The sequence below is a fragment of the Somniosus microcephalus genome, chromosome 16 (assembly GCF_052327205.1).
Source record: "Somniosus microcephalus isolate GS21.2 chromosome 16, FLI_Smic_1.0, whole genome shotgun sequence".
NCBI lineage: Eukaryota > Metazoa > Chordata > Chondrichthyes > Squaliformes > Somniosidae > Somniosus > Somniosus microcephalus.
The window spans coordinates 103,987,300-104,012,006 of NC_141002.1; the positions used below are offsets into that span (position 1 = coordinate 103,987,300).

The 24,707-nt window shown below is 51.0% G+C and overlaps 1 protein-coding gene across 1 annotated transcript in view; it reads left to right on the plus strand.

The window, feature by feature from the left end:
• The window catches only part of slc17a8 (solute carrier family 17 member 8), a 78,067-nt gene that overhangs the window by 37,797 nt on the left and 15,563 nt on the right, over positions 1–24,707 (plus strand). The window contains exons 5-8 of the mRNA XM_086009645.1: positions 7,237–7,324; positions 17,807–17,893; positions 21,378–21,520; positions 24,209–24,358. Coding sequence (XP_085865771.1) covers positions 7,237–7,324; positions 17,807–17,893; positions 21,378–21,520; positions 24,209–24,358 — 468 coding nt within the window. The remainder of the gene's footprint in view (positions 1–7,236; positions 7,325–17,806; positions 17,894–21,377; positions 21,521–24,208; positions 24,359–24,707) is intronic.

The following is a 24,707-nucleotide window of genomic DNA, read 5'->3' on the forward strand; positions in this document are numbered from 1 at the left end:
TATTGCCCCTCTGACAGTGCAACACTCCCTCAGTACTGCCCCTCCGACAGTGCAACACTCCCTCAGTACTGCCCCTCGGACAGTGCTGCACTCCCTCAGTACTGCCCCTCCGACAGTGCAGCGCTCCCTCAGTATTGCCCCTCCGACAGTGCAGCACTCCCTCAGTACTGCCCCTCCGACAGTGCAACACTCCCTCAGTACTGCCCCTCGGACAGTGCTGCACTCCCTCAGTACTGCCCCTCCGACAGTGCAGCACTCCCTCAGTACTGCCCCTCCAACAGTGCAGCACTCCCTCAGTACTGCCCCTCTGACAGTACAGCGCTCCCTCAGTACTGCCCCTCCGACAGTGCAGCGCTCCCTCAGAGGGTGGGAATTGCCACTGCGGTCCATCGGGAGGCGTCCGGTGTCTCAGAAATATCGCAATGGTAACATTCATACCCCTCTACCACAGATCATAGAATTATAGAAGTTTACGGCACAGAAGGAGGCCATTCGGCCCATCGTGTCCCTGCCGGCCGAAAAAGAGCTATCCAGCCTAATCCCACTTTCCAGCTCTTGGTCTGTAGTCCTGCAGGTTACGGCACTTCAAGCGCACATCCAAGTACTTTTTAAATGCGATGCGGGTTTCCGCCTCTACCACCATTTCAGGCAGTGAGTTCCAGACCCCCACCACCCTCTGGGTGAAAAAAGTTCTCCTCCACTCCCCTCTAATCCTTCTACCAATTACTTTAAATCTATGCCCCCTGGTCATCGACTCCGCTGCTAAGGGGAATAGGTCCTTCCTATCCACTCAATCTCAGCCCCTCATCATTTTATACACCTCAATCAAGTCTCCCCTCAGCCTCCTCTGTTCCAAAGAAAACAACCCCAGCCGATCCAATCTTTCCTCATAACTGAAATAACTGTCAGCCTAGATTTTTGTGCTCAAGTCTCTGCAGTGGGACTTGAACCCACAACCTTCTGACCCACAGGTGAGAGTGGCACCCATTGAACCACAGCTAACATCCTTAAGACATGGGCGCGATTTTGTCAATGGGGAGCTTCTGGAGGCGGGTCTCCCACTTTTTGGGTTGTAGTCCCGCCTCCATCGACATGTGGTCAACCCACGCTATTTTCCCTTGATTGACCTTGTTAAGCCCGCCCAGCGGGCTCAGCAGGCCAATTAAGGGACACCTGGTTACTGGTGACATCAGCGATTGACATTTCATCTGTCAAGAGCTTTTGACAGATGAAAAGTCAGCGTTTGAGAGCTCTGTGAAGCTGTCAAACACTGACAATCTGTCTTCTAACTTGAGTCCTTCTCCACAGACTCAGTTAGAGAGCTCTCCAGACCAGGAAGCAGAGGCTGCAGCTTTTGACAGTTCAGCGGCCATTCTGCTTTCTGTGCCGGTGAGCTCAGGGACTCCCGAGAACTGAAGGAAGGAAGCCTGCAGGAGAAAGTAAAGGTAAGTAAAATTTATTAAAACACTTTACACTTACCTCACACACTTACCTCTGCACACATGCCCCCATCACTCACCTGCACAACAGACATCTCGGTCCCTCCAACCCCTGCAGACCGACGGCACACCTCGCTAACTTGGCGTGGTTCGGAGCCGTCGGGAAGCCCACACTTCAGGGCTAAAAATAGGGATTCGGCAAAAAACTGCCTGTTAACTACCTGTTAACAGGCAGTTAATTGGCACTAATCCCCTCCCCGCCTCGGGGAGGCGGCTCCCAGCACAGGTCGGATACCTGGGACATTGGCACAGAGGCGGGTTGGGGGTTAACAGGCAGTTAATTGGCACTAATCCCCTCCCCGCCTCGGGGAGGCGGCTCCCAGCACAGGTCGGATACCTGGGACATTGGCACAGAGGCGGGTTGGGGGCGGGATGGGTTCCTGCCCCCCGATTCTCCAATTTTCCCACCACTCCCGCCTCCAAACCCGCCTCCTCGGGGCTTGGAAAATCCAGCCCTGGATACAGTATGCACCCAAGTGGCCATTAATCAAATATGAGCCTGAACATTGAAGGAGCCAATTTAACCCTACCCCAGCCCGGCGCAAACTGGACAGGCGGTTAAAGTGGCCCCGCACCAAACCCGCCAGACTCTTCTGAGCAGGTGGTAAGGGGGCACCCGCCTGAAACCGAGGGGAGAGGATCCAGGAACAGAAGCGGTCTTTCACTTTCCTGGTGGGACCAGGGGGAAGCTGGAGCATTCCTGTGGGTGCCAAAAGGAAAGATTATGCCCCTCCCCTGTCCTGGGCCTCTGCCGCTCCCCCACCTCTTCGAGACCCGCCCACCCCAACACACCGAAAGCCCCTCACCTCACAACTCCCCTTTTGCCAGCAATCCTCCCTTTAGAGCTGGGCGTCCGTCTCCTGCCTCCCGAATGTGCTCATCAAGCTCAAAATGATTTACAACAGGGTAGATCATGATGGAGTTAGATATATTTCTTAAAGCTAAAGGGATCAAGGGGTATGGGGAGAAGGCAGGGACAGGGTACTGAATTTGGATGATCAGACATGATCTCATTGAATGGCGGAGCAGGCTCGAGGGGCCGAGTGGCCTACTCCTGCTCCTATCTTCTAGCCTGTTCCACCATTCAATGAGATCATGGCTGATCTGTGACCTAACTCCATTTCCCACCTTGGTTCCGTAACCCTTAATACCCTTACCCAACAAAAGTCTATCAATCTCAGTTTTGAAATTTTCAATTGACCCCCAGCCTCAACAGCTTTTTGGGGGAGAGAGTTCCAGATTTCCACCACCCTTTGTGTGAAGAAGTGCTTCCTGACATCACCCCTGAACGGCCTGGCTCTAATTTTAAGGTTCTGCCCCCTTGTTCTGGACTCCACCCACCAGAGGAAATAGTTTCTCTCTCTCTACCCAATCAACTCCTTTAATCATCTTAAACACCTCAATTAGATCACCCCTTAATCTTCTAAACTCGAGGGAATACAAGTCTAGTCTGTGTAACCTGTCCTTATAATTTAACCCTTTTAGCCCCGGTATCATTCTGTTGAATCTGCGCTGCGCCCCCTCCAAGGCCAAGATATCCTTCCTGAGGTGGGGGGCCCAGAACTGAATTAATGCGGAGGTTGTAATTTTTCCCCCCGCAGAAACAGAATACGTAAATTCTGTTATAAAGGGAATGAGTTGCTTGAATATTAAAGGGAACGAGGAATGAGGAACGAGGAAGAGGGTGGGAATGGACGAGATGAATGGTTGGCCTTTCCCCGTACTATAACATTCTACGGGAGAGAACCTCCTCCAGATTTCTCCTCCTCCGCTGTCGTAACTTTGGCAGAAACCCCACTTACGTCGAAGTTACGATGGCGGAATCTGAGAAGCTCAGAGGTAATTGACCCCCGAGGGTTGTGTAGCAGCGTCTGCACCCCACATTGTTCCAGGACTGGTAGTGTGTTGTTTCTCGGACTTGTGCTAAACTCGTTACATAAATGCAAGGCGATCAAACCTCCTTGAAAAGTCAGCGTTGGTTTGTAGTTGGGGTAAATTGGAACTCATGTCTCAGCAGTTTTATTAGTTACTCCATACAAACCTACAGCTTAATGAATGACAAACGCCTACATAGTAATGTGCAATCTGAAACACGGTGTGGTTAATCTCCCCGTCCGCTGTTTTATAGAGCATTGGTTAACTAGTTAAATTCCTCCTGGTCTATTTCAACATCATCGTTAAATTGTTTAAAATTATGGGACAGTTTAAACTGAGTTTGAAGTGTCTGGAGCATCGAGAAAAGATAAACCAAATGTTATTCTTGCCAAATGCACTAAAATTCTGATGCCTGATACGGCAACATTCGCTATCTTCTCAATCTTGTTATCAGTTGATGCTGTAAATCCTGGGGCAATCTGATTCAGGCAATTATATGCAATAATGTGGTACTGTAACTCATTTCATGGCTGGAATTCTTCCGTCAACAACACTCGGGAAGCTCGACACCATCCAGGACAAAGCAGCCCACTTGATTGGCAGCCCATCCACCACCTTAAACATTCACTCCCTCCACCACCGGCGCACCGTGGCTGCAGTGTGTACCATCTACAAGATGCACTGCAGCAACTCGCCAAGGCTTCTTTGGCAACACCTCCCAAACCCGCGACCTCTTCCACCTAGAAGGACAAGGGCAGCAGGTGCATGGAAACACCACAACCTCCAAGTTCCCCTCCAAGTCACACACCATCCTGACTTGGAAATATATCGGCCGTTCCTTCATCGTCACTGGGTCAAAATCCTGGAACTCCCTCCCTAACAGCACTGTGGGAGTACCTTCACCACACGGACTGCAGCGGTTCAAGGCGGCTCACCACCACCTTCTCGAGGGCAATTAGGGATGGGCAATAAATGCTGGCCTTGCCAGCGACGCCCACATCCCATGAATGAATTAAAAAGATGTCTAGCTCTGGGGGTGCAAGATGTTATAAGTTCATTAAAAGTCATGGGGAGGGGTGAGGAATTCTGCGGTGGTGTCTGGGTCCCAAAGTTCAATCCTCCTGAAGGAGGCGCTGTCTGTGACAGCTCCACAGAGGCCGGCAGCCTGCCCAGAGTATTTAAATGAGGCCCAATTTCAGCTGGTCCTCGGGCCTCCCTGTCCGAGTGGATTGAGTCGGAGCCTTTGGGGTTTTCAGTCTGGAAAGGAGTCAACTGAAAGATGATCTTAAGATGATATAGAGGTAAACACAAAATTAAAGGTAGGGGAAAAGGAAAATCGGGAATATTCCTTTAAATTAAATCGTGAGAGTAGGACTGAGGATGGAGACGGTGCGGGGGGGGGGGTGGTGGCGGGTGTCATAGTGTCAAACTAGTAAAAGGCAAATTTAGGACTAATATCAGGAAATTCCTCTTCAGATATACTTAGAAAGGAAACATTTGCAGGCTATGGGGAAAGAGCAGGGGGGAGTGGGACTAATTGGAGAGCTCTTTCAAAGAGCTGGCACAGGCACGATGGGCCGAATGGCCTCCTTCTGGTGCTGTACGATTCTATGATTCACACAGAGAGTGATTAGGAACATAGGAACTGGAGTAGGCCATTCAGCCCCTCGAGCCTGTTCCGCCATTCAATGAGATCATGGCTGATCTGTGACCTAACCCCATCCACCCGCCTTGGCTCCATATCCTTTAATACCCCTGTCCAGCAACAATCTGTCGATCTCAGATTTAAGATTATTAATTGAGCCCCAGCATCTACTGCTTTTTGTGGGAGAGAGTTCCACACTTCTACCACCCTTTGGTGTGAAGAAGTGTTTCCTAACTTCTCTCCTCAATGGCCTGGCTCTGATTTTAAGGTTCTGTCCCCTTGTCCCAGACACCCTGCCAGCAGAAACAGTTTCTCTCCATCCACCCTATCAATTCCTTTAAAAATCCTAAAATCCTCAATCAAAACACCTCTGAACCTTCTATATTCCAGCGAATACAAGCCTAGTTTGTGTAATCTCTCCTCATAATCTAACCCTTGGAGCCCTGGTAACACTCTGGTGAATCTGCGCTGCCCTCCTTCCAAGGCCAATATATCCTTTCTCAGGTGTCCAGAACTGTGGAACAAACCTTCAGATAGGGTAGTAGAGGTGAAAACCCTGAAATCATTGAAGAAACAATCAGATGCAGCAGTGGAGGTGGCGGGGTGGGGGAAACTCGAATGTTTCTGGATGGATGACTTCAGATGGGCCGAAGGGCCTTTTCCATCTGTGATTATTTCGAGATGTCTTCAGTAAAGATCTGTCCTGTGTGGGGTTGTAAATTCATGATTCATACAATCAGCAGAAAGCAAACCCTCGACTACTCGTGCTTCGCTCATTCAGAGATTTACCCGTAAGTTCACCGACGGTGCAGTCCGCGAGGGAAGCCATACGTGAAGCGACAGGACTACGGTGCTTTAGCGTCGGCTCTCTGACCTGCCATCCCTTTGAGTGAGTGCGGGATCAGCGAAATTCACCCGTTGCAGTTCAAGCCTCTCTGCGGGATCTTGCTCTGCAAAAAATTGCAGGGATACAGGGAAAGAACGAGGGAGTGGGATTAACTGGATTGCTCTTCGAAAGAGCCGGCGCAGACTCAATGGGCTGAATGGCCTCCTTCTGTGCTGTACTATTCTATGATTCTGTGAAATTGGTCGCCTACCTAACGACAGTGACCATAATTCAAGAGTAATTCCTTGGCTGTGAACCACTTCAGGATGTCCTAAGTGCTAGATAAGTGTTTTCTCTATGACCTACTTTCCATGTTACCTTAAATGCCAATCGTGTTGAAAGCTGAGATTTTTGCACATTACATTAATCCTTTCAACAAGCGACCTTCAGTCAATTTACACATTATTCATTCTCGGGATGTGGGCGTCGCTGGCAAGGACGGTATTTATTGCCCATCCCTATTTGCCCTTGAGAAGGTGGTGGTGAGCCACCTTCTTGAGCCGCTGCAGTCCGTGTGGTGAAGGTGTTCCCACAGTGCTGTTAGGGAGGAGTTCCAGGATTTTGACACAACGACGTAAGAACATAAGAATTAGGAGCAGGAGTCGGCCACACGACCCCTCGAGCCTGCTCCGCCATTCAATAAGATCATGGCTGATCTTCGACCTCAACTCCACTTTCCCACCCGATCCCCATACCCCTTGATTCCCCTAGAGTCCAAAAATCTATCGATCTTAACCTTGAATATACTCAATGACTGAGCATCCACAGCCCCCTGGGGTAGTGAATTCCAAAGATTCACAACCCTACGAGTGAAGAAATGTCTCCTTACCTCAGTCCTAAATGGCCGACCTTTTATCCAGAGGCCCGGACTAATGATCCGGAGGCAAGAGTTTAAATCCCATCACAGCAGCTGTAAATCTGAAATAAAAAGCTAGTGTCAGTAATGGTGACCATGAAACTATCGGCTTGTCGTAAAACCCCATCTGGTTCACTAATGTCCTTCAGGGAAGGAAATCTGCCGTCCTTACCCGGTCTGGCCTATATGTGACTCCAGACCCACAGTAATGTGGTTGACTCTTAACTGCCCTCTGAAACGGCCCAGCAAGACTCTCAATTGTATTCAAGAAGACGGCTCACCACCACCTTCTCGAGGGGCAATTAGGGATGGGCAATAAATGCCGGCCTTGCCAGCGATGCCCACATCCCCTGAATGACTAAATAAGAAGTTGGGATGGTTTGTAACTTCGCTCTGTAATTGTGAATTCTAATTATTTCTGTACGATGGTGCTCAATTTCCAAAGGGAATAAAAAGGGCCATTACTCTCTTACAGGGAGTTACCTACCCAGCATGCCACGGACTATGGAGCATGTGGGCCCCACCGCTGGAAAGGAGTCGATTGGCTACGACGTCTTTCTGTGGTCAGTGTCTGCGGTCTTGCCATCTTTTTGTAGGAGGCCGAGCCGTTAACTCCGCGTCAAACAATGATGTAATGAAGGTAGTGCGCTGTTACCAGTGGTGGAGGAGTTGAGTAGATAGGTTGCGAGAAGGACATCGGGCCTTCAAAGGTCTTCCATTATTTTTGAACTGTGTTGTGCTGGTCCCTAATGAAGACCACCGTCGATTCTTTTTTGAAGAATGTAAGCCTTGAGATTGTGAGACTTTACTCTGGGTGTGGAGTCTCGGTAGGGATTGCCACCCCTCCGGGATTGGCCTGGAGTTTCCAGGACTGGAAGATTGGAACATAAGAAAATAAGATATAGGAGCAGGAGTCGGCCATTCGGCCCCTTGAGCCTCCTCTGCCATTCAATGAGATCATGGCTGAACTTCGACCTCAACTCCACTTTCCCGCCCGATCTCCATATCCCTTGATTCCCCATGAGTCCAAAAATCTATCGATCTCAGCCTTGAATATACTCAATGACTGAGCATCCACAGCCCTCTGGGGCAGAGAATTCCAAAGATTCACAACCCTCCGAGTGAAGAAATTCCTCCTCATCTCAGTCTTAAATGGCCGACCCCTTATCCTGAATCTGTGCCCCTGGTTCTAGACTCTCCAGCCAGGGGAAACATCCTCTTAGCATCTATCCTGTCAAGCCCTCTAATAATTTTATATATTTAGAAATGAGATCACCTCTCATTCTTCTAAAATCATGAGAATAAAGGCCCATTCTACTCAATTAATCTCCAGGGCACTGCTAGGAGCAAAGCCCAGGAGAAAAATCATAGGGGCATATAAAAATAATGTGTCTTACATAGAACATAAGAACATAAGACATAGGAGCAGGAGTCGGCCATTTGGCCCCTCGAGCCTGCTCCGCCATTCAATAAGATCATGGCTGATCTGATCTTGGGCTCAGCTCCATTTCCCTGCCCGCTCCCCATAACCCTCGACTCCCTTACCATTCAAAAATCTGTCTATCTCCACCTTGAACATATTCAATGACTCCGCCTCCACAGCTCTTTGGGGAAGAGAATTCCACAGATTCACGAACCTCTGAGAGAAGAAATTCCTCCTCATTTCAGTTTTAAATGGGCCACCCCTTATTCTGAAATTGTGCCCCCCCAGTTCTAGATTCCCCCACGAGGGGAAACATCTCTCCTGCATCCACCCCGTCGAGCCCCCTCAGTATCTTATATGTTTCAATAAGATCACCTCTCATTCTTCTAAACTCCAATGAGTATCGGCCCAACCTGCTCAACCTTTCCTCATAAGACAACCCCTTCATCTCAGGAATCTTCATTTTCTTTGAACACTTCTGTTTATTAGTTGCAAAAAAATAGGCTGTTTGACTGAGAGTCAAGAATCGTCCGATTGGGTAATGAAGAATTATTTCCCTTTACGCTTGGCGTGAGGAAGGCGGGGCCCCGCGAGGACGGATGTGTTTGACAACCAATGGCGGGAGCGTGGGGGTGGGGCAGTTAGAGGCAGGAGTGTCATGTGATGAAACCTCCCGGAATACGTCCAACCAGAGATTCCGACGCCAAGTCCCGGGTACGAACATGCCCAGCTCGCAATGCTTCTGGATCTCTCCGCTGTTAAATTTAATAACGGGCGAGATTCCGCACTAGGAATAGAAACATAAGAATTCATATCAGGAAAAGTTAACATAAAAGTGTGTCAAAAACCTGACGACAGGAAGTAAGCTTTTATGAAGTGCATGCAGATATAACATTTCTGATATATTGGCCCAGAATTGGCTGGGAAATTCACGGTGAGTTTACTGGTGCTCGCCATTATTAATGTGTAAATTGCCCGGTGACTTGTGGCGAGGGAGCGATATGCCGCGAGTTGCGAGTTGCCACAAGTTGCTGGATGATTCGTGCCGCTCCGCCGTCCGCCTCGCGAAAACGGCATCTCGCCTTCGACCTCCCCGTGAGGTTCAGGAAATTGCTGCATTTGCGCATTAATTACTCCTTAAACTCGCCATGGAAAGTTAGGGCTGGTCTTTAACAGCGTAAGGACCCTTTTAATGAGGAGGTTTCTGTTCCGGCAATGCCACTCAATCTCTCCGGCCCAGAAAGGGAACAATTGAAACTGTGGAGTCTCATTCCTGCAGCTAGTTAATTGTTCTTCGAGATTTTTTAAATTTCAAATTTTTTTTTAACTTTTCCTTATTCACTTTTTTTCTCTCTTGCTTAAACTAATCTTTCTTTCCCTTGTGGTAAACCACTTTTATCGTTCACTATCGTTACACTATGTTTATATCGTTACACTATGGTTATCACTGTTTACACTGTTGTATCACTACACAAGGTCACCTCTTGTCACGCTGTTATGCCTGGGCTGACCACAGCTGACTCCGCCCATGGCTCCGCCTGCTTGCCCAGGTATAAAGGTGGTCGACTGGCTGGTATTCCTCCTTGTTGGACCCGATCACCCACGAGGGTGGGCTCTGTTATTTAGCCAATAAAAACCTATAGTTACTATCTTAACTCGTCGCTTTTCATTGAATGAATTGATAGGTATATCATCCCTCTTTATTTCTTTTTCTGTATCTGATTTGACTCTAATCTACCTGATTTCCATCTCCGTCATTCCTCTGTTTCTTTCTCAATCCTTAAATCTCACTGGTTAAGAAGATAGACTTGGTCCCGTCGTTCACCGAGGTCTCAGGTGCCGTGTTGCCCTCACTGTCCCGTTATCAGCTCGCACTCCCAGCAAATTACGAAGCAAAAAATGTTCGAGTTGAAGGGTGCGGGAGAAAGTCTAACTAACGGCGGAAACTGCGAGATGCCCCACTCCAGCAAAATCTGGGCCAATAAGATAGGTCGATAGTTTTGCAGATGAAATGAAGCTTTTCAAACGTGCAATGAAAACCCTGTTTAACTGCCATCGGGATCTCATTCCGCCTTACTTTCTTTTTGAGAAAAAAAAGACCTAAAGAGCTGATGTTCTATGTTCAAGTCAAAGGTGATCGGATCAAGTGGAATAGAAACATGGATCTACAAACAGGCTCATTAGTCCTGGCTCCAGTGTGGTTTGGAAGTTCTTCCAGTTTGGATAGCAACAGAATTCAGCTTGTCCAATTGTCTTAAAATTGGCAATTGCTCAGGATGGTGATTGTGCCAACTCCATTGCAAGTTGTTGGAGATTTAGCAGCCCTAAGGGTAGTTGATTCCCTGCCTTTTACAGTGTTCAACAACGTGTATTTATATAGCACCTTTAATGTAGTAAAACGTCCCAAGGACAGGAGTGATATCAGACAAAAACTGACCCCGAGCCACGAAAGGGGATATTAGGACAGGCCAAAGAGGCAGGTTTTAAGGAGCGTCTTAAAGGAGGAGAGAGAGGCGGAGAGGTTTAGGGAGGGAATTCCAGAGCTTCGGGCCCAGGCAGCTGAAGGCACGGCCACCAATGGTGGAGCGATTATAATCAGGGATGTGCAAGAGTCCAGAATTGGAGGAGCACAGAGACCTCGGGGGGTTATGGGGCTGGAGGAGGTTACGGAGATAGCGAGGGGCGAGACCATGGCGGGGTTTGAACACCAGGATGAAGAATGAGAGTATGTACGGACACAGGGAAAAGGACAGAGAAAGACCAGCTGCTCCAATCACCGGCCCCATCCAGACATGACTCAGGCTTCATTTACATCCACCCACCTCCCCCACCTGGCCCAGTCATGCAACCTCCTGGGAGAGACTAAAAAACATTCGGCCAATTTAGGAAAAGAAAATTCTGGCAAATTCCTCTCTGATACTTATAGGCAATTAAGCAAGCTTCCGGAAACAGCAGTACCTGACATCAGTAATCGCAGCTACCTCCACCGACATTTTATAACTTATGATGTCTTCTAGTTGAAAGAACTTGTCCAGCCACCATTTGAAGGCCTGTAGTGAATCTACATCCAGCTCACGTTCTGGCAATCTATTCCCGAGGTCCATGACTCTCCACGAAGAGCAGTACTTCCTGTACAGACGGCCTCAGCCCTCCCCTCCCTTTCCAGTGGGTACTGAAGTGTCCAAGATGGTGTGTGGCGTGCCTGCATTCCGCCTCGATAATGAAGAAAAATAGAAAGACTTGCATTTCTATAGCGCCTTTAATGACCACCGGACAACTCAAAGCGTTTTTACAGCCAATTAAGTACTTTTGAAGTGTAGTCACTGTTGTAATGTAGGAAAGGTGGCAGCCAATTTGCGCACAGCAAGCTCCCACAAACAGCAATGTGATAATGACTAGGTAATCTGTTTTAGTGATGTTGATTGAGGGATAAATATTGGCCCAGGACACCGGGGAGAACTCCCTTGCTCTTCTTCAAAATAGTGGCCGTGGGATATTTTACGTCCACCTGAGAGAGCAGACGTCTCATCCGAAAGACGGCACCTCCGACAGTGCGGCGCTCCCTCAGCACTGCACTGGGAGTGTCAGCCTGGATTATCTGCTCAGGTCCCATGGAGTGGGATTTGAACCCATGACCTTCTGACTCAGAGGCGACAGTGCTGCCCACTGAGCCACAGCTGAGACTATGAAGGGTCCAATATGGCGTGTGGCGTGCCCTCATTCCGCGCTGGGTAAGCGCTGCATGCCATATTGGTTAAAGACCAGGCTTGAAACAGGCGTTGGGGCAGTTGACTAGGCAAATCAGGGCCTAACTCCTGGTTCAGGCCGCTTCCCAAAATTGGATTGTGACTGAATGCAGTGTGGTCAGTTTCTCAGGCAAACAGCGGTCAGTCCTTAAACGGACCGCGTTCTGGGTCCACGTTAAAAGTTTGGGCCACTGTCGGCCACCACTCAGCTTCCCCCCCACCCCCCCCCACCCCGATCTCCCTCTCCCCCGTCCCCCCAGACTCACAGTAGGCCTGCTGTGAGTGCCCCCACCTGGCGGAGGCTACGCACCTTACAGAGCCAAGTGGGAAATCTCGTTTCAGGTCAGTACCTGATGTGTCCATGTGTTTATGTATTTTTTTACAACCCATTCCTTCAGGCCCCTGTCGGACTTACACATGGCCCCTGAGCCTTGGCAATCTGGCCTCTGAAACCCTGACGACTCTTTCCTGTGACTGCCAACTGTCAGCTTGGCTCGTTGGTAGCACTTCTGCTTCAGAATCAGAAGGTTGTGAGTCCTAAGCTGCACGACCTGAGCAATGTTCCCCGTGATTCTTTCTTTGGGTGCACGACCCCTTTAAGGGGCTGCACGGCACATTCATAGTTTCAGGCAAGTGCGAACTTTAACATTGCAAAATCCAGTCCCAGGCCACACGGGACCGACAGAGAGCCGCCCGGCCGCACAGCTTATAAGGAACATTGGACCTGAGCATACAATCCAGGCCGACACTCCCAGTGCAGTACTGAGGGAGTGCCGCACTGTCAGAGGAGCAGTACTGAGGGAGTGCTGCACTGTCAGAGGGGCAGTACTGAGGGAGTGCTGCACTGTCGGAGGGGCAGTACTGAGGGAGCGCCGCACTGTCAGAGGGGCAGTACTGAGGGAGTGCCGCACTGTCAGAGGAGCAGTACTGAGGGAGTGCTGCACTGTCAGAGGGGCAGTACTGAGGGAGTGCTGCACTGTCGGAGGGGCAGTACTGAGGGAGCGCCGCACTGTCAGAGGGGCAGTACTGAGGGAGCGCTGCACTGTCGGAGGGGCAGTACTGAGGGAGCGCCGCACTGTCAGAGGAGCAGTACTGAGGGAGCGCCGCACTGTCAGAGGGGCAGTACTGAGGGAGTGCTGCACTGTCGGAGGGGCAGTACTGAGGGAGCGCCGCACTGTCAGAGGGGCAGTACTGAGGGAGCGCTGCACTGTCAGAGGGGCAGTACTGAGGGAGTGCTGCACTGTCGGAGGGGCAGTACTGAGGGAGCGCCGCACTGTCAGAGGAGCAGTACTGAGGGAGCGCCGCACTGTCAGAGGGGCAGTACTGAGGGAGTGCCGCACTGTCGGAGGGGCAGTACTGAGGGAGTGCCGCACTGTCAGAGGAGCAGTACTGAGGGAGCGCTGCACTGTCGGAGGGGCAGTACTGAGGGAGCGCCGCACTGTCGGAGGGGCAGTACTGAGGGAGCGCTTCACTGTCGGAGGGGCAGTACTGAAGGAGCGCTGCACTGTCAGAGGGGCAGTACTGAGGGAGTGCTGCACTGTCGGAGGGGCAGTACTGAGGGAGTGCTGCACTGTCGGAGGGGCGGTACTGAGGGAGCGCCGCACTGTCGGAGGGGCAGTACTGAGGGAGTGCCGCACTGTCGGAGGGGCAGTACTGAGGGAGTGCTGCACTGTCGGAGGAGCAGTACTGAGGGACTGCTGCACTGTCGGATGGGCAGTACTGAGGGAGCGCCGCACTGTCGGAGGGGCAGTACTGAGGGAGCGCTGCACTGTTGGAGGGGCAGTACTGAGGGAGCGCTGCACTGTGGGGGGCAGTACTGAGGAAGCGCCGCACTGTCGGAGGGGCAGTACTGAGGGAGCGCCGCACTGTCGGAGGGACAGTACTGAGGGAGTGCTGCACTGTCGGGGTGTAGTACTGAGGAAGCGCCGCACTGTCGGAGGGGCAGTACTGAGGGAGCGCCGCACTGTCGGAGGGGCAGTACTGAGGGAGCGCTGCACTGTCAGAGGGACAGTACTGAGGGAGCGCCGCACTGTCGGAGGGGCAGTACTGAGGGACGCTGCACTGTCGGAGGGGCAGTACTGAGGGGTGCTGCACTGTCGGAGGTGCCGTCTTTCGGTTGAGATGTTAAACCGAGGCACTGTCTGGCTTCTCGGGTGGACATAAAAGATCCCACGGCCACTATTTCGAAGAAGAGCGGGGTGTGTCAGGTCCGACCTTCTTCCCTCAGCCGACAGCACCAAAACTGACTTCATCTCATTGCTGTTTGTGGGATCTTGCTGTTTGCAAATTGACTGCTGCGTTTGCCTTCATAAGACTGGCTGCACTTCAAAAAGATTTAATTGGTTGCGAAGCTGCTTTGGGACATCCTGAGGATTTGGAAGGTGCTCAGGAAATTATTTTTTCGTGTATTTCTTGCTTGTTGGTTTGAATGCTGTGATCCTGAAGATTTGGAGAGAGCTGTTCTTCATGATATTGCCTCGTTGCTGGATAAATCCTAAGAAAGAACTTACAATTTCTCCAGTGCCTTTCACAGCCTCAGAACATCCCAAAGTGCCCCACAGCCAATGAAGTACTTTTGAAGCATAGTCAATGTTGCCATTTAGGAAACCTGGCAGCCAATGTGTGCACAGCAAGCTCCCACAAACAGCAATGTGATAATGACCAGATAATCTGTTTTAGTGATGTTGATTAAGGGATAAATATTGGCCCAGGACACCGGGGAGAACTCCCCTGCTCTTCTTCAATATAGTGGCTGTGGGATCTTCTACATCCACCTGAGAGAGCAGACGGGGCCTCGGTTTAACATCTCATCCAAAGACAGCACATCCGACAGTGCGGCACTCCCTCAGCACTGCCCCTCCGACAGTGCAGTGCTCCCTCAGTACTGCCCCTCCAACAGTGCGGCGCTCCCTTAGTACTGCCCCTCCGACAGTGCAGCACTCCCTCAGTACTGCCCCTCTGACAATGCAGCGCTCCCTTAGTACTGCCCCTCTGACAGTGCAGCGGTCCCTCAGTACTGCCCCTCCGACAGTGCGGCGCTCCCTCAGTACTGCCCCTCCAACAGTGCAGCACTCCCTCAGTACTGCCCCTCTGACAATGCAGCGCTCCCTCAGTACTGCCCCTCTGACAGTGTGGGACTCCCTCAGTACAGCCCCCTGACAGTGCGGGACTCCCTCAGTACTGCCCCTCCGACAGTGCGGCGCTCCCTCAGTACTGCTCCTCTGACAGTGCGGGACTCTCTCAGTACTGCCCCTCCGACAGTGCAGCACTCCCTCAGTACTGCCCCACCGACAGTGTGGCGCTCCCTCAGTACTGCCCTCCGACAGTGCGGCATTCCCTCAGTACTGCCCCTCTGACAGTGCAGCACTCCCTCAGTACTGCCCCTCCGACAGTGCGGCGCTCCCTCAGTACTGCCCTCCGACAGTGCGGCGCTCCCTCAGTACTGCCCCTCTGACAGTGCAGCACTCCCTCAGTACTGCCCCTCTAACAGTGCAGCACTCCCTCAGTACTGCCCCTCCGACAGTGCAGCGCTCCCTCAGTACTGGCACTGGGGAGTGTCAGCCTAGATTTATTGTGCTTGAAGTCTCTGGATGGAGCTTGAACCTCACAACCTTCTGATTCAGAGGCAAGAGTGCTATCTACTGAGCCACGGATGACACTAAAGTGATTGGTAGAAGGATTAGAGGGGAGTTGAGGGGAACATTTTTCACCCAGAGGGTGGTGGGCGTCAGGAACTCACTGCCTGAAAGGGTGGTAGAGGCAGAAACCCTCGTCACATTTAAAAAATACTTGGATATGCACTTGAAGTGCCGCAACCTACAGGGCTACGGACCAAGTGCTGAAAAGTGGGATTAGGCTGGAGAGCTCTTTGCCGGCCGGCGTGGACACGATGGGCCGAATGACCTCCTTCTGTGCCGTAAATTTCTATGATTCTCTGGCATGAACCCATGTGACCCATGAGGATGAAAAGCTCGGACTCCGAGCCATGAGGCAATTAACCATCAAACTGACGATGTTATCAGCTCTGCCATTTCAATGCTGCAGTCTCTGATGATAGACCGAGTCTGCAGGATTAATTTCCAGCCCTGCCTACAGCAGACAATGCAGGGACATGTGGTAAATGTTCACTTGGCAACTGATATCTGATGGGAAGGAACGACTGTTGCTATGGTGACATATTAATGTTGCCTCATAACGGAAGTTTTTAATATAGCCTGCTGCACATCTAGCAAAGGAGCGACTTCCAATATAATCAACTTGGCCAGATTAGCGAACAATAAACGCATTTTGATATTATGGAGCTACGAAATTTAAACTTTTAATATTCCCCAGTGCAATTTTGAAAGAACTCTGAGGGATATGTAGGCTGCACAAACCTTCTGTTATCATCAGAAGCAAAGATACACATTTTCACCAACAATGTTGTGGTACCAGGGGATGTGGGGCTTCAGTTATGTGGAGAGACTGGAGAAGCTGGGTTGCTCTCCCTCGAGCAGAGAAGGTTAAAAGGAGATTTGATAGAGGTGTTCAGGTTGCTATCGAGTAAATGAGGGGAAACTGTTTCCACTGGCAGGAGGGTCGGTAACCAGAGGACACAGATTGAAGGTCATTGGCAAAAGAACCAGGGGGGAGATGAGGAAACATTGTTTTACGCAGCGAGTTGTTGTGATCTGGAATGCGCTGCCTGAAAGGGCGGTGGAAGCAGATTCAATAGTAACTTTCAAAAGGGAATTGGAGAAATACTTGTAAAGGAACAATTTGCAGGGTTATGGGAAGGAGCGGGGGGGGGGGGGGGTGTGGGACTAATTGGAGAGCCCTACCAAAGAGCCGGCTCAGGCACGATGGGCCGAATGGCCTCCTTCTGTGCTGTATCATTCTATGATTCTAAAAGGAAAACAGTTTGTTTTATCCTGAATAGAGTGGGCTAGGGGGGTAATTTTAGCAATTTATGCTGTCAGCTTGGAGATTTACCCAATTATTCTGCTGGACGGAGCACATGAATAATTTGTACAGTGGTGTAGTGGTTCTGTTACTGGACTAATAATCCAGATGAACCGAGATTTCAAATCCCACCATGGAAGTTTGAGAATTTGAATTCGGTTTTAAAGTCGGTAAATAAAATCCGGTCTCAGTAAAAGTGACCATGAAGCTGTCGGATTGTCGTAAGAGCCCGGCTGGTTCAGGGAAGGAAATCTGCCGTCATTACCCGGTCTGGGCCTATAGGTGACTCCAGACCCCACACCAACCTGGTCAACTCTTAACTGTCCTCTGAAGTGGCCGAGCGAGACCCTCAGTTGTATCAAAACCGCTACCAGCGGTTCAAGAAGAAGGCCCACCCCCTCTTCTAAGGATGGGCAATAAATGCCGGCCTTGCCAGCGACGCCCACACCCTGAGAATGAATAATAAAAACAAAATCCCGTGAGACCCGCTGACCGCTGCACACGAGAGCGCACAGAGCTTTGCGACACGACTTTGCACAGTTAAAGGAAATGAGGCATGATAGTACAGCTGGTAAATGCTTAATGGATTCAAAGAAGCCTCCTCTGTCTGCTATTTTAACACACAGCCTTGTTCAGACCCATCTGAAGTCACTGCGTTCAGTTCTGGGCACCTCAGGAAGGAGACATTGACCTTGGAGGGGGTGAGGGGCCCCTTTCAGATCACGACAACTCGCTGCGTTTAAAAAGAAATTGTCTCCTCATCTCCCCCTCTGGTTCTTTTGGCAATGATCTTCCATCTGTGTCCTCTGGTTACCGACCCTCCTGCCAGTGGAAACAGTTCCTCCTCTGGCAGTCGGTCACATTGTACATCCCGCGAAGCTCTGGGTTACTGGTGAAGAGCTGGCTCTCACGGTCCAGTTGTGTGTTCTCCTCAGGTTCCTACGCAGGGGCAGTCGTGGCGATGCCGCTCGCAGGATTGTTGGTTCAGTACAAAGGCTGGTCTTCGGTTTTCTACGTTTACGGTAAGTCCCCTTCGAAAGGATCCAGGTAAATCCAAAATAGCAATAATTCACAATTTTATTCAAGACACCCTTGCTGAGGAATTTGTCAACAGTGACCTCCTCAGTGTGCAGCAAGACACGATATAAAAGTGGCGCGGTGATAATGGGGTGGTGGAAGAGGAGAGGATGCTATCCTTCGGTTCAAAGGGGTAACTCTGCAAAACTTATCCTCTAGCGTTGAGTTTCACTAGATTGTGTTATACAGGGTGATAGCACAATAGGACCATTCTGTGACCCAAACTGGGGTTATAACACTATAAAAAAGACAGAATTGCATTTATGTAGCGCCTTTCACGACCTCCAGACGTCCCAAAGCACTTCACAGCCAATGAAGTACTTTTGAAGTGTAGTCACGGTTGTAATGTAGGAAACATAACCTAATAACACGATAGACCCGTTCTGTGACCCACACTGGGCGTGGTGATAGGATGCACTGCAGCAACTCATCAAGGCTTCTTCAGCAGAACTTCTCAAACCCATGTGCTCCATCACCTAGTCCCACCGTGGATCACCTGTAGATCAGACCAGGGAGGGGTGGCAGTTTTCCTACTCTGAAGGACATCACTGAACCTGTTGGGATTTTATAAAACTGTCAGATGTCACCAGTAACCCAGAGGTTGTGAGTCCAAATCCTACCAGCTTCCTTCATCGGGTTTGAACACACAACCTCTGCATTATTGGCCCAGTATACATGACCTCCACACTTGGACAAGACCTTGGTTAGGTGCAGCCAGTTTTGATCTCCTCACATGTTGTGGGATATTGAGGCTTTGGAAAGGGTGCAGAGGAGGGTCCCCAAGACAAATTCCCAGTTTAAAATGCCTTAGATACCCAGATAGGCTCAACGTGTTGGATCTCTACACTTTGAAGAAGTGTAGACTTAAGGGCGAATTGATTGACATTTAAAAAATAATGATAAGCTAGATTGTGATTGTGTGGACCAGTTATTCCAACTGGGTCGGCTAATTAGGACCAGGGGTCACGCTTGCAAGTTGTCTAAGGGCAAAGCTAGGTTGGATGTTGGGCGGGTCTTCTTTTCCCAGAGAATAGTGGACCTCTGGAACAGGTTGCCGGCTCGTGTGGTGGGCGCCGATCACTGAATTCCTTCAAGCGAGAGCTGGACCTGTTTCGGGCTGGGGCAGAGATCACCTGGTACAAGAGGTAGGTACTGCAGGGAATTCAAGGACAAGGTGGTCTCCTGATCTAGGTTCGCTCGCTTAAAGGGGTTGGGGAGGAATTTTCCATTTTTTGCCCTTAATTGGCCTGGATATTTATCTGTTTTTGGCCTCTCCCAGGAGATTACATGGAGTCTGGGTTGGTAGGGAGTGACTGTATTGTCATGCGTAAAGCCTGGTCCTTAAACGCCCCTGTGACCACCTCACGATATGGGCTGACTGAAAACTTGAACAGAAATTGTAGATGGAACAGCTCCCCCAACCCCCAACCCCAACCCCAACCCCCAACCCCAACCCCCAACCCCCAACCCAACCCCAACTCCCCAACCCCAACCCAACCCCCAACCCCAACCCAACCCCCCACCCCCAACCCCCCAACACCAACCCCCAACCCCCCAACCCCAAACCCCCAACCCCAACCCCCCAACCCCCAAACCCCAACACTAACCCCCAACCCCCCAACCCCAACCCCCCAACCCCAACACTAACCCCCAACCCCAACCCCCAACCCAACCCCCAACCCAACCCCAACTCCCCAACCCCCACCCCAACCCCCCACCCCCAATCCCCCAACACCAACCCCAACCCCAAACCCCCCAACCCCCAACCCCAACCCCCAACCCCAACACTAACCCCCAACCCCAACCCCCAACCCAACCCCCAACCCCAACCCCAACCCCCCAACCCCAACCCCAACACTAACCCCCAACCCCCAACCCAACCCCCAACCCCAACCCCAACCCAACCCCCCAACACCAACCCCAACCCCAAACCCCAAACCCCCAACCCCAACCCCAACCCCAACCCCCCAACCCCAACCCCAACACTAACCCCCAACCCCCCAACCCCAACCCCAACCCCAACACTAACCCCCAACCCCAACCCCCAACCACCAACCCCAACCCCCAACCCCCCAACCCAAACACCAACCCCCAACCCCACCCCCAACCCCCAGCATCCTGGCCTGGACCCCTAGGTGGGTCACACATCTGCCATGGAGAGGAGCGACACACCTGTTTGCAACAGGTGTTCCTCCGCCATGGATACTTCAGGTCTCTTTGAGGGCCAAGATCACGGGAACTACCAACATAGGGAGTCCCAGCACCCTCCCTCCCTGTGATGGTTTTGTTTGGGGCAGGTGGAGGATCCATCCGCCAATTTGCGCACAGCAAGCTCCCACAAACAGCAATGTGATAATGACCAGATCATCTGTATATAGTGATGTTGATTGAGGGATAAATATTGGCCCGGGACACTGGGGAGAACGCCCCTGCTCTTCTTCCAAGAGTGCCGTGGGATCTGAGCGAGCAGACGGGGCCTCGGTTTAACGTCTCATCCGAAAGATAGCACTTCTGACAGTGCGGCGCTCCCTTACTACTGCCCCTCCAACAGTGCGGCGCTCCCTCAGTACTGCCCCTCCGACAGTGCGGCGCTCCCTCAGTACTGCCCCTCCGACAGTGCGGCGCTCCCTCAGTACTGCCCCTCCGACAGTGCTGCACTCCCTCAGTACTGCCCCTCCGACAGTGCGGCGCTCCCTCAGTACTGCCCCTCCGACAGTGCAGCGCTCCCTCAGTACTGCCCCTCCGACAGTGCGGCGCTCCCTCAGTACTGCCCCTCCGACAATGCGGCGCTCCCTCAGTACTGCCCCTCCAACAGTGCGGCGCTCCCTCAGTACTGCCCCTCCAACAGTGCGGTGCCCCCTCAGTACTGCCCCTCCGACAATGCGGCGCTCCCTCAGTACTGCCCCTCCAACAGTGCGGCGCTCCCTCAGTACTGCCCCTCCAGCAGTGCGGTGCCCCCTCAGTACTGCCCCTCCGACAGTGCGGCGCGCCCTCAGTACTGCCCCTCCAACAGTGCAGCGCTCCCTCAGTACTGCCCCTCCGACAGTGCAGCGCTCCCTCAGTACTGCCCCTCCGACAGTGCGGCGCTCCCTCAGTACTGCCCCTCCGACAGTGCAGCACTCCCTCAGTACTGCCCCTCCGACAGTGCAGCACTCCCTCAGTACTGCCCCTCCGACAGTGCAGCGCTCCCTCAGCACTGCACTGGAGTGTCAGCCTGGATTTTGTGATCAAGTCTCTGGAGTGGGACTTGAACCCACCACGTTTGTGGCTCAGAGGCAAGGGTGCTGCCCAGTGAGCCAAGGCTGACATGTGACTGTAGGGGTTATCTGTGCTTAGATTTGAGCATTAAACCATGACACAACTGTGAAGCAGAAATATAACCTACGTGGCCGAGTGCAATGTAGTCACTTTTCCTCTTCGGTTTTTCAGGTATGTTTGGAATGATATGGTACATATTTTGGCTGCTCTATGCCTATGAAAGTCCAGCAAAGCACCCAACAATAACAATCGAGGAGAGAACATACATCGAGAGTAGTATCGGGAAAAGGGCCACGCTGATAAACGCTAACCAGGTGAGCTGGCACATCCAATACTGACTCAGTACTGACCATCCTGGGATGGTGGCTGCACTCAACAACAACAACTGCCATTTATATATCGCCTTTAATGTAGTAAAATGCCCCAGGGCGCTTCACAGGAGTGATTAACAAACAAAATTTGACACCGAGCCACATAAGGAGATATTAGGGCAGGTGACCAAAAGCTTGGTCAAAGTAGGTTTTAAGGAGGAGAGAGAGGTAAAGAGGTGGAGAGGTTCAGGGAGGGAATTCCAGAGCTCGGGGCCCAGGCAGCTGAAGGCACGGCCATCAATGGTGGAGCGATGAAAAATTGGGAATACACAAGAGGCCAGAATTGGAGGAGCGCTGAGATCACGGAGGGTTGTGGGATTGGAGGAGGTTTCAGAGATAGGGAGGGGCGAGGCCATGGAGGGATTTGAAAACAAGGATGAGAATTTTAAAATCGAGGGAGGCTTAAGTGACAGCTTTGCTCAGTTGCTAACACTCTAGCTTGTGGTAAGAAGGTTGTGGGGTCATTTTAACTTTGGTTAATGGTGTTAAATGGAAGTCAATGGAAGGGGAAATCAGGTGAGGTGTATAATCGACGGCGAATTCGATATCGGTCATTTGACACTGTTGCCCGTGGTTAGAATGACCCCCCTGTGTGTTTGAGCCCCAACTGAGCACATTAGGTTCGATTCCACAAATTTGAGCTCCCATTGTGGAGAGCTTTGTGTTCTGGGTATTCAAGTGTCGAGGCCTGTGGACCCCACGTGATTTTTCATCAATTCATTTTATTGACTGGATTTTACTCATTGACTCATTTTATTTCTGCCACTGATACCTGGGATGGCAGGAATGACGTATGAGGAGAGATTGGGTCGATTGGGCTTATACTCGCTGGAGTTTAGAAGAATGAGAGGGGATCTCATTGAAACTTATAAAATTCTAACAGGACTGGACAGACTAGATGCAGGAAGGATGTTCCCGATGGCCGGGGAGTCCAGAACCAGGGGTCACAGTCTAAGAATAAGGGGTAAGCCATTTAGGACTGAGATGAGGAGGAATTTCTTCACCCAGAGAGTAGTGAACCTGTGGAATTCTCTACCACAGAAGGCAGTAGAGGCCAATTCATTAAATATATTCAAGAAGGAGTTAGATATATTTCTTAAGGCTAAAGGGATCAAGGGATATGGGGAGAAAGCAGGGACAGGGTACTGAGTTTGGATGATCAGCCATGATCTCATTAAATGGCGGAGCAGGCTTGAGGGGCCGAATGGCCTACTCCTGCTCCTATCTTCTATGTTTCTATGTTTCTATTGGACTGATAATATATAATACAGATAATAATAGTCCAAAACTAGGGGTCATAAAAATAAGATGGTCACTAATAAATCCAATAAGGAACTCTGGAGAAACCCAGAGAGTGGTGAGAATGTGGAACTCGCTACCACAAGGAGAGCTTGAGGCGAATAGTATCGATGGATTTAAGGGGAAGCTAGATAAGAACACGAGGGAGAAAGGAAAAGAAGGATATGTTGATAGGGTGAGATGACGAGGGGTGGGAGGAGGCTGGTGCGGAGCAGAAACACTGGCACGGACCAGTTGGGCCGAATGGACTGTTTCTGTGCTGTACATTCTCTGTAATAAACCCTCAAAATCCATTGACTGCTGGGCCTGAATCCCCAGCACGTAAAGCTCGCACCGAGTGCGGAGTCATGAGGTCTCCCCCATAATCTAGGCTGGTACTTCTGTGGGATACCGAGAGAGCTTCTTATATATTGGGTTTTGTGCCTTGCTACTAACGCTGGCGCCCTGACATGTGGCTCTCGTGCAGCTGGTGTTACAGCCCAACATAAATGAGTGCTCCCGGAGCTTTATGTGATGGGAGTGTGGGGCGGGGATTCAGGTGGGGGCGGTGTGGGGGATATTAACCTTGGCGCCTCAATCCGCGATACTCGCTCCCACTGGGTGCAGCTCACACCACGAGTGTTCGTTTGTAAAACCTACGCATTATGTTTTTGCATTGGAGGCAGTTCAGAGAAGGTTCACGAGGTTGATTCCGGAGATGAAGGGGTTGTCTTATGAAGAAAGGTTGAGCAGGTTGGGCCTATACTCATTGGAGTTTAGAAGAATGAGAGGTGATCTTATTGAAACATATAAGATTCTGAGGGGGCTTGACAGGGTAAATGCAGAGAGGATGTTTCCCCTCCTGGGGGAATCTAGAACTAGGGGGCATAATTTCAGAATAAGGGGTCGCCCATTTAAAGCAGAGATGAGGAGGAATTTCTTCTCTCAGAGGGTCGTGAATCTTTGGAATTCTCTTCCCCAGGGAGCTGTGGAGGTGGAGTCAGTGAATATATTTAAGGTGGAGATAGACAGATATTTGAAAGGTAAGGGAGTCGAGGGTTATGGGGAACGGGCAGGGAAGTGGAGTTGAGGCCAAGATCAGATCAGCCATGATCTTATTGAATGGCGGAGCAGGCTCGAGGGGCCGAATGGCCGACTCCTGCTCCTACGTCTTATGTTCTTGTGTCTTTAGTTTTTAGCCTTTAGTTTTCTTTGTTTTCCTGTGTAATTCCTATTAAATCCGTCTCACCTGTGAGCTTTTCCTGTTTTACTGAATCTCCCGTGCGTGAGTTGGTTCCCTTCATTTCCTGCCATGTTGAGACTGATTGTGCCCGTTCCCTGATTCTCTCCCAGAAATTCAGGACCCCTTGGTTGAAGTTCTTCACCTCCATGCCGGTTTATGCCATCATTGTGGCCAATTTCTGCAGAAGCTGGACCTTCTACCTGCTGCTCATCAGCCAGCCCGCCTACTTTGAGGAGGTTTTCGGATTTCCAATCAGCAAGGTAAGTGAGAGGAAGTTAGGAGAGGGATTCCTCCCTTCTTCTGCACTTGTACTGGTGGCTCTGGCCTCGGACTGGGAGCTGCAGTGCCAGTTCCCACCAGGCACTACTCTGTTCACGCTGCCTGATGGGAGCCCTGGCTCTCCTGCCCAGGAGAGAGCCCGGATTACATGATAGACACAGAGCAACGCTTAAAATGTTGGGCTCTGAAATTCCGTTTGGGCCCTGGGCAATAATTGTGGTGCATGCTGATTCCACCCTGTGGAGATAAGGCCGGGAAATTCCAGTTAGGGGTGCGGGGTGTGGGGGAGCTTCATCAGCGATTCTACCTCACAGGATAGAAAGAAAACTT